The 10,033-nt window shown below is 52.9% G+C and overlaps 1 protein-coding gene across 1 annotated transcript in view; it reads left to right on the top strand.

Moving 5' to 3' along the window:
• Positions 1-9,063, top strand: part of GALNT2 (polypeptide N-acetylgalactosaminyltransferase 2) — a 186,564-nt gene extending 177,501 nt beyond the window's left edge. The window contains exons 15-16 of the mRNA XM_061404791.1: positions 2,250-2,369; positions 6,557-9,063. Coding sequence (XP_061260775.1) covers positions 2,250-2,369; positions 6,557-6,712 — 276 coding nt within the window. The 3' untranslated portion in view covers positions 6,713-9,063. The remainder of the gene's footprint in view (positions 1-2,249; positions 2,370-6,556) is intronic.
• The last annotated feature ends 970 nt before the right edge of the window (positions 9,064-10,033 follow it).

The following is a 10,033-nucleotide window of genomic DNA, read 5'->3' on the forward strand; positions in this document are numbered from 1 at the left end:
AAGGAAATGGCAGCTATCTCTGCTGTTTGCGTAGCTGAATTAGTTTTTCTGGGATTCAGTGTAAAGTCTGTTTTAAAATGATGAAGTATACAGTGGCAGGAAGACTGTAGAAACATTCAGATGTGAGCTTTCCATGGAGATCAGCAAAGCCCCCAGCAGCTTCCAAGAACAATTGAAAACCGTTCCGCATACAGAGGGCTCCCGCATCAGTCCTCTCACTCAACGGAGAGGCAGAGCCCCGTGTCCCTGTTGCACACGGACACACCTAGAAGAACGGACGGTGCAGGCCCTGCCCCTCCTGGCGTCTCCATGGCACTGGGCGCTGCTTTGAGGCGTCCTACTCCTCCCACCTTCCTGGGAAGGACAGCCTCCTGTAAGACTGGAACCACCCTCACAGCCCAGCATGCAGCCCTTCTGAGAACGTGCTGCCTGCTTGGAACCAAGGGCCCCGGGGCCGGGTGGGCACGGGTGGGCACGGGGCTCTGGGCTTCCATGGAAGACAGGCCACGCAGGTTCTTCTCCTCTGGGACTTTTCAGAGCCTCTCATAGGCTACTGGTAAATTTGCAAGAGTGACAAATTGTCCAAATTCAGTGTTTCCTAAATTTACTTGACCTGGAAGCAACTTTTCGTAGAATTCCTACTGGAGTTCGCTTTGAGAAACACTAATCAGGGGTGAGAAGGTTGAAGCTGAGGGATTCGAGGGGGCTGCCTAGTCTGAACCCCTGTCAGGGGACAAGGAAGCTCCCCCATGGCCCAGGGGCTCTCCCTCCCTTTCCTGGATGTGGCCCAAGCCTCTGCCCCACACCCACCCCCTGAGCTGGACTCATATCTCACTGCTGAGTGGGTTGGGGGGTGCATGTGTGGCCCCCAGATGTTAACACTGTCCTGATAACAGACCATCTGCTCCGAGGTGATTTAGATGAGGAACAATGAGGCTTCTTTAAAAGATTCTGCATCCTCCCCTTAGCTCTATCCCCTGAGAGCAGAGAAGAGGAAAACAATCTCTGCATAGTGCCTAATTGTGCCTCATGTTACACAACACAAGCACCAGGGTGATACCTACTCTCCCCGCAAGGGACAGAGCCTCTGGGGAGCAAGACCTGGCCTGTGCGTTCCCTGCCATGCGTCCAGACCTCAGAGAATGCCCTAAATGTGCGGCACTCAGCGGACAGTCACTAGGTAGATGAGTAGACAGATGAATAGACAGATTGACTTACAGCAGCTTTCCTGGGAGTACAGAAGAACAGAAAGGGCCCCTCCTGAGGGATTCTGACTTAGAAGGGGCTCTGGATCCTGGGGGCTCATGTGGGTTTTATTCTTTTGCAAGCATCAAGTCCTAGAGTGAAGGTCAGAAGCCTTGTCCTCCTGCCTCCACTGTGGCCCCGCCCAGAGCAGGCTTCCTACCTCCGCTCCTGCCTGGTCATACTCAGCCATTGCGTCCCCTTCTCAGCTCCTACCCTTTCTCATGCTCTTGTTTAGTGTTCAGAATAAAGAGTTCTGCTCTCCGCTCTTAAAGGGGTGTGTGTGTGTGTGTGTGTGTGTATGTGTGTGTGTGTGTGTGTGTGCGTGCTCACATGTATGTCTATTCTTTAAGATCATAGGCAAGTTATTTCAGCACTTCCTGGCTCAGTTTTCTCATCTGTAAAATGGAGTTAATAATAGCCTCTCGTGGGACTATTGTATAAAGGGCTTAGAACAGTGCCAGGCACATTCTAGGCACCCAGGGCTGGCTATGCCATGTGAGGGCAAAGACCTAGATCCATTCGTAGGGAGCTCACAGAGCTTCATAAGCATCAGTAGCCTGGCTTAGTGGTTGGTGGTGAGGCTAAATGTGCTGTATGTGGTTTATAATTTCACACAGGACAGCCACAGTCACAAATGCTGTTTCCAAACTGTACCTGTGTCAGGTCAGAGTCATTCCAAGGAAACGTTGGCCCTAACTGTCCACCCGTGGGTGACAAGCTGGGGCTGCAGTGTTCACAGCTCAGTCAGTGATGGAAGATGGGGTGTGGAGCGCTAGCCTGTGTTCGGGCTGAAGTGCTTACTGGCGTCAGCCTCGTGCTCAGAGGCGCAGCTCCTGGCACTCCTGCTGGACACTGCTCTCGGGCACAAAGTCCCTTGCTGGCCCTGAGCTGGTTGGGGCTCCTGAAGCCTGTTCCCTGCATACCTCCCTTCTTGGGCCCTTCCTCACTGCATCCTCACCCCGCAGCCCCATGAGCCGAGCCCTGACCTCGGGTTTGTATTGCAGGAATGGGCCCTTACCAAGGAAAAGTCGGTGAAGCATATGGACTTGTGCCTGACCGTGGTGGACCGGGCGCCTGGCTCCCTCATAAAGCTGCAGGGCTGCCGGGAGAACGACAGCAGGCAGGTAGGTGCCAGTGGGGACGAGCCCGAGCCAGCACCGCCCGCCCCAGTGCTGGGGTCCCAGGGGCTGGGTGTTCACTGGGGGCACCTGTGACTTGTGCCATCTTGTGTCCCCACGTGGAGCCCCTGACACACTGTGAACACCCAGCAAATCCTGCACTGGGATCACTGTGAGGAGCATGGGATGGGTGTCACACAGGCTAGTCCATCTGCTATGGGGCCGCTTCTGCCAGAGTTCACCATCCTAGGTATTTCTCCTGTCACCTCTGGATTCGTCTCTTTATGTTGAGCGTCCCCTTTAATAGGCTGCAGAGGCAGGGCTATGCTTTGCAGCTACGTGTTCAACTCCTGTGCGGGTCAACGAGGGCTGGGCACTGGGGTGGGAGTCCCAGCACCAGAGGTGGTTCCCCCTCCCCCTGGGGGCCAGATGAGCCAGGCTGGGCCCTCCCTGAGACAGGCCTCCTGCGCCAGGGAAGACTGTGTCTGGCGGTGCCTGGGAGCACCTGACGCATGGGGGTGCTGGTGGCCGGGGTGCGTGGATTGCAGCTCCCTGCCGCTGACCCTGCCTGGAGGCATGGACCCCAGGCCCCAGAGCCGGGAGTGACCTGGCAGAGTCCTGGGCGCTGGCTTCTCTGCAGCACCGGAGCGGCCCAGGGCACCCGCCAGGAACCAGGCTGGCCAAACCAATGGAGTTCAGTTTTGCTTTAAAGATGAGAGTTCGTGACTTTACTCATGAGAAGTTAGTGAGACAGTGACTTACGAACCAGCCTAGAAAAGATAGTGAAGTTCATGATAACGTCACTTCAGAGGAGGTGTTTCACTTCCTTGCTGATGAACCCCCAACCCTGAAAGGAAAGACCTGCATTTCATAAAACAGTATCTATAAAGAGCCCTTTATTTCTTAGGCCAGAGGCCTAATGTGGCTTATTCTCCTCCCCACAACCCTGGACGTTATGTTTTTGGCTGCACCAGTTATCACTGTGTTTGGGACTAGGGCTGATTGTCATCCTTGTGACAGGTGGCAGCTCTTCTAAGCCAGTATAACTATTCCCTCTTCAGTTTTTTTAGCTTTTGAACTCAAGTACTTTTGAAGACTCCCATTTTAAGAATTGTGAAAATTTTGATACCAAAAGTCTTCACTATGGTATGTTCTTAAATTACTGGTAATTTCTGAGTTTGGCGGGGTTTTTTTTTTCCCTTTCCTTTCTTTTTTCCTTTCTTCTTGTCATTTACTGTAAATGCTGTACATCCATATTATGTATCAGGACATTGGTTATTTTTATGCCTTCTTGGTTATAGCTGTTACCAGAGTGCCAAGACTGTCACCTACTGTTTGCTCACCTGCAAATCAACTACTTCTAATTTCCAGTTAAGGCAGTTGTTTTTAGTTTTGGCTATTTTCTTTCTACCCATTACAGTCTTTGGAATAAAAATTGAATTTAAACACACACACCTCCTTTGGAGACATTATCATAAACCTTGCTGTCTTTTCTAGGCTGGTTTGTAGGTCAGTATTTCACTAACTACTCGTGAGTAAAGTCATAAACTCATTTTTAAAGCAAAGCTGAACTTCCACTGGTTCAGTCGGCCTCATTGCAGGTGGGGTGCACTGGCTTGGCTGCAGGCGGGATCTTACTTCCCCAACTGGGGATGGACTCGTGCCCCCCGCAGCGGAAGCACAGTCCTAACCACTGGACCACCGGGGAAGGCCCCCACCACTGGACATTTTGAAGAGAAATTCCACGTTTTTGTTTATTCATTAAATATTTTTCCTTTTTAAATTTATAAATTGTAAACGATTAAGGTGCAAATAGATATGTTACACATACACACTCAAGTTACCTTTTTCAAACCGTTCAGAATGTACATACATTTTTTAGCTGGTGTTCTCTGATCTGCGCCCTGGTGCTGCCTTGGGGGCAAAGCCTTTTTTGAGCCCAGGGGAAATGGCTGGTGCTGCCCCTAAATGACTTTCCCATGTGCCCACAGGGAGCCTGGGCTTATTCTCTTCTGTCCCTCCTCACGAGACAGGCAGGTCTAGGGAAACTGAGGCCTGGGGCCTGCTGGAGCCAGGACCCCACGCGGGTTTCCTACCCACCACTCACTTTATAGAAGCGTTCCCGGGACACCGCAGCCCAGACCAGGCCCCTTGCTTGGATCCCAGGTGTCCGGAAACACTCTCAAAGTCTCTCCTCTGTCCCTCCCGCCTGGTTCTGGGTGCCCCCGCCCTGCTCTGCGGAACCCCTTCAGGTCCTTAAAGCCTGTCTTTTTGATGTCTGTGGCACCCAAGTGAGAAGGAGGGACTGTTAAACAAGGAGGTCCCTGTTCCTGCCCCGACCTCCTGGGACCTGCCGGTCGGCATTAGGAAAACACGAGTCAGGCCAGGCGTGCTGCCTGGGTGTCAGGGCAGGGGCGTCTGTGCATAGAGGAGGGATAAAGTGATGACCTTATCCGAACTCCAAGCCTTTGTTACATACAGATGCTCCATCTCTGGAGGAGTCTTCTACAGTGAGAGCTTGCCTGTTAGAGAAGGTGTGGCCCTTCAGTGGACCCTCAGCATCTGAGAAGTCTGCCCGCCCCACCACAGCCCTCTGGGTCCAGGGCTTGAGGCCGCCTTCTGCTGATGGAGCTGGGGTTTCAGCATTTTTTAAGCCCTCCATCTGGCTGACGCTGTGACACAGGCAGAGCTCACCAAGGGAATAGTCACGGTCCATCCATCCCTCATTCTTTGTCAAACGGGTCCTGGCCACTCAGAGTGACACACGGATGTTGGCAGTACAAACACACTTCACGTGACAGTAGGAAAATAGCAGGAGGAGTGACAGCGAAGGGGAGAGGAGTGAAGGGGGAGGTGACGGGCAGGTAGCGGTCGCTTCCCCCTGCTCATCAGATTGCACTGCATTTCATTGTTGGCAAAACTCCTGGCCAGCAGGCTGGATCAGCAGGCATCTCAGGTCCCCACAAGCGCATCCATGCAGGGCCCTGTGTAGCCAGTCCCAGTGGAGAGCTCCTCCTCACTGTGCTTTGCCTCCTTCCCACCATAGTCACTTGCCCTTTGAGAGGAGGCTCCTCAGAGAGTTTTGTCTCGAAGCTGCACCGTCTTGCCAGTTGAAACATTTGGCTTCCAGGCACATCTGTGTGTTTGTGTTATGAAGGAGAAAGGAAAGCAAGAGTAAGAAAATTGAATTCCATGGTGTCCAAAGGATTTGCAAAACTACCTACAGAAAGGAGCCTCAGTGCACACCGTGTAAAGAATTAATTAGAATCACAGCCTGCATTAATGAAGGCAGAGCTTTTGAAAGAAAAAGCATGTTACTTTTTTTTTTAAGAACAAACATTAGAGATTTTTACATGGGGATGAACAACAGGGTGAGAGGCCCTCGGGTTTCCCACAGCTGGGCTGTGAGCTATTTTCTGGTTTACCTGGTGGGCTGGTCTGGGCTTAGTAGGGCACAGGTGGGTACACACAGGAGCATGGTGTTACACCCTGGACAGTACATGCAGAACTCGACAGGCTGTACCTGGGGACTCAGGGTGGCTGAGATGGGCTTCTCACACCCACCAAGGTGGAAAGGGTGAGACCACAGATGGTGGAGAAGTGGGCTCCCCAGCACAGCGTTCCGTCCATACCGGCATCCACTTCCCTTGCATTTGGCTGCTCCCCATCCCTCTGGTACAGCACAAGGCCCTGCGTGTAAGTGGGCACTCGGAGGTGACTGACCCTGGGCTGGGCAGAGCTGCCTTCAACAGCCGGGGCAGCCTGGGCCCTCCTGGAGCCAGCCCGGTTCCTGTGGCTCCTTCCGTGGGGGAAATACCCTCAGATGAGGCCCTTCTTGTGAATGGGCACAAAGTCCCTCCTGGAAATCCTCCTGTGTGTCAGGTCCTTGTTAAGACTGAGGAGGAACAAGGACCCCGAGCCCAGGGCTTGGATGAGGAGACGCCCAAAGAGGGGGAAGGATGGGGCAGGAAAGTGGTCTCCAGAGAAGAGGTTTTGAGCTGCAAACCCAGTAGAGAGCGCTGGTCTCTTCTTGGCCCTCAGAGACATCTGTTTTGTCCCAGTGCTGCTGTAACCTCCTGTCCCTTGTAGTCAGGGACCTTGTCTTGAGCGGAGCCAGAAGACCCGGAGAGCAGACCCGCTGCGTCCTCCCCTGTCGGCACCCCTGTTGTAAGGTGTCCTCCTGTCTTTTGCAGAAATGGGAGCAGATCGAGGGCAATTCCAAGCTGCGGCATGTGGGCAGCAACCTGTGCCTGGACAGCCGCGCAGCCAAGACGGGCGGCCTGAGCGTGGAGGTGTGCGGCCCGGCGCTGTCGCAGCAGTGGAAGTTCTCGCTCAACCTGCAGCCGTAGGGGAGCCTCCCGCGTCTGCCCGCGCCGGCCACCCAGCGACGAGCACGTCATCAAGTCTGTTTCTTAAACTTTCCGAGAAACTATATACCTCAGTATTCCATCATGGTCTGCAGGTCGGGAGACCTCAGCGCGGTGAGGGCGGCACCAGAGCCGCGAGGAGATGGAGCTGCTGCGCCCTCCTCGGCCCTGCGCCTGGGCCACCCAGCACCCCTGCGGAGCACCGCGCCCCGGAGGGCGGACCGGGAGAGAAAGGGCGCCCTGCGCACAGCGAGGGGGCCTCTCCAGCCTCCGCCCGGATCCAGACATCCTGTGCAGGGTCCACCCCGGTCACGGCCACAGCGTTTCCCCGCCCTGCCTCCCAACTGTCTTACCAGCGCAGACCCCTTCCGCGTGGTGTACCTGCTCTCTTTGGATATGAACTTTTCTACGGTGGGACACTAAACCCAGATATATATGAGGAGAGAATGTACGGTCAGTTCCTATGGTTTCTGTAAATCGTCCTCATCTTGTAAATTCTCCACAAAGCTCATCATAGCCGTGAGGAGGAGGGGCCGGCGGGAGGAAGGGGCTCCCATGGCCCCCGGAGCCTTATAGGTGAGGGGGTGCCGCTGTACCCGCTGTGCGGTCCCCCCTCCACCCCCCCGGAGGCTAGCGCTGCTTGGAGGCCCCAACCCCAGCATCTCGGTTTGGCTTCAGCTGGGAGTCATGCTGTGTGTTGAAATCCACTTTTTGTGCCCTTGGTGTCTGTAAACCCTGGATGGGTTACTTCTTTAGACAGATATTGCTTTGGGTCTTTGTAAATTAAATTTCTTTTCTCTAAGGATAAAGTGAGTAAAAAACAATCTACCAGCTCCCAGTGATGGTGGGAAGCTGTCACAGGCAGCATGGGGCGCCGTGTGAGGGCCTGGGCGCGCTGGGCCCTGACCCTCCTGCCTCAGGGGCTTTGGGTCAAGAATTAGGGAAAGTGAACACCTGCTCACTGACACTGAGCATTCAAGGTACAAACAGGAGCTTTGCGGCTTAGGAAGGAGGCTTGTGTCAGCATAAAACACGAGCCAATTGTAAACTAAAATCAAGCAGGAAGAGGCCTGAGCACCTCCCTGACCCCTGGCCTGGCCCTGCAGAGCCCTCCTGGCCTCTGAGGGGCTCACATGCAGTGGTGGCCCAGCTTGCAGCCCCCACAGGAGGGTGCCCCAGTCACTCCCAGGATTACTGCCCTCCTGTCTTCTGCGCCCCCTGGCCCAACGCTTTAGCGCACAGGTGCCCAGACCTGATGAGGTGTCACATGGGCACATGTCCTGGCCCTTCTGGAGGGACTGGGTGGTCACAGAGAAGTGGCCCCAAAGCGTTCTGCCAGGTAGACAGTCTGCCAAGAGCAGCTCTTTCCTGCCTGTTTCTTCCAGGAAAGGGGACGTTGGTCTTTCTTCCTCCACTGCAAAAGCCCCACGTGGGTTTGCTTCATGACAGTGTGCTCAGGCCTGGAGGCCTGGCTGGGTGACTTTGTCCTGTGCGTTTTTGCCCCCTGCCAACCAGCCAGGTGTATTTTCAGCAGACAGGGAGGCCATGGTTGGATTAACTCTGCACACCTCTCTATCTTCAGAGGCTGATCTTGACCACCAGTAAGCTCTTGGGTTGAGTCCTGGATACCTGTACAAGGCTGCTGAATGCAGGTGGGCCAGGAAGCAGTCACCCAGCCCTTGGGATCCATGGTCATGCTACTACTACTGTTAGGGAAAAAAAAAAAAAAATCCCATGGGTGGAAATTAAATTTGGCTTTCAAGTGAAGCAAATTGTCATCAGATTCTTGACAAATCTTTCGCCCACACACCTCCGCCCCACCCAGAAGTCTTACCAACCTTGGTTAAATCAAGATGGGTCCCCCTGGACCCTGGGGGGCAACTCCCCATCCCTGAGCTGGTGGGGGTGGTAGCCTTGGGTGGTGTGGGCGTTGTGAGCAGAGGTGGGCTGGAGGGCTCTCTGGGTGAGCTATGTTTACATGACACAGTGTGCCAAAGTGACTTACTGCGGCTGCGTTGCTTTTTGTCATTGGGACTGCCCCACCCTCTCACTCCTGTTTTTACAAGTCAAGTTTCTTTCCTAGGAGCCCTTTGAGCAAAGCGTGGCAAAATTAGTTGTCTTCTCTGTGCTGGTCTTTGTTATGTCTTCATAAAAGCTAAAATGATGGTATCTGTGAGTATGTTTTGCAGATTCAAAATATAGTTTGGTAATTTTTTTTCCAGTTGATTTTTAAAAAGAACTGCTGTACAGAGCTTGTACTTTGTCCATTTTATAGATGGAAACCATCCTTGAAAATTGTTTAACTTAAATAAAGAGAAGATACTTTATAGATACGCCCTGCTGGCGGCTGCAGTCACTCTCTTTATCGGATGGTTGTGACTGATGTTTGGGGACTATGATTATGGGGGGCTGCTCAATTACCGTTTCTTATCACACTTAAAATGCATTCACCTTTTACTGCTGCACCTTTGACATTTATTCTGATTTGTAATAATAACCATTACCATTTGTGAGCCAGGCCCCATGCGGAGCACTTAAATACATCCTCATTGTCTCTTCAGTCACCTGGGGGACAGCATTATGGGCTGCATTTTACAGTTGGTTTGGGAAGCTGATTCTTGAAGCTGTTAGCCTGCTCAAGGTCACAGGCTAATGGGCTCAAGGTCACACCACTAAGTACTCACCGGTCAGCCTCGGGCACTGAGACCCAGAGCCTGCCCTCTAGGGCAGGGGAGGGGTAAGGGGCTGATGTCATCACAGCTTTTAGAGATTTTAAATCCTTCTACTATTCACCAGTTATCTGGGCTCTCCACTTCCATCCCAGGCTGGCTGAGTTCTTCCCCCTCATCCTCAGCCTTTGAACAGCCCCACAGGTGTGTCAGGGAAACACAACACTGCCAGTTCTTTAGCAATTTGCAGTGAGATTGGGGAGGCTGAAAAGATTCACCAGTGAGTGTTTTGAACTTTCTGAAGGCCCTGCATCATCTTTCTCCATTAATTGAGGCAACCAAAATTTGCTCCCCTGCCATCTGAGAAACAAAAAGAGCTCTTAGCATAATTATGCAGTATACATTAGGGGCCTTTAGGAATCGTGTGTGTGTGTGTGTGTGTGTGTGTGTGTGTGTGTGTGTGTACATGTGTTTCCTGCTTTGGCTGCAGGGAAAAGTTCATTCATCCAGTAAATATTTTCTGAGAAACTATGTTGCACTAATACCCTGAAGACCTAGGAGGGGAGGAAACATTAAATGCCAGAAAAAGAGAATGAGCAGAGTGTCCAGCAGGCTCCAGGTAGGGTATTTAGAG

The sequence above is a fragment of the Bos javanicus genome, chromosome 28, assembly GCF_032452875.1.
Source record: "Bos javanicus breed banteng chromosome 28, ARS-OSU_banteng_1.0, whole genome shotgun sequence".
NCBI classification, from domain to species: domain Eukaryota; kingdom Metazoa; phylum Chordata; class Mammalia; order Artiodactyla; family Bovidae; genus Bos; species Bos javanicus.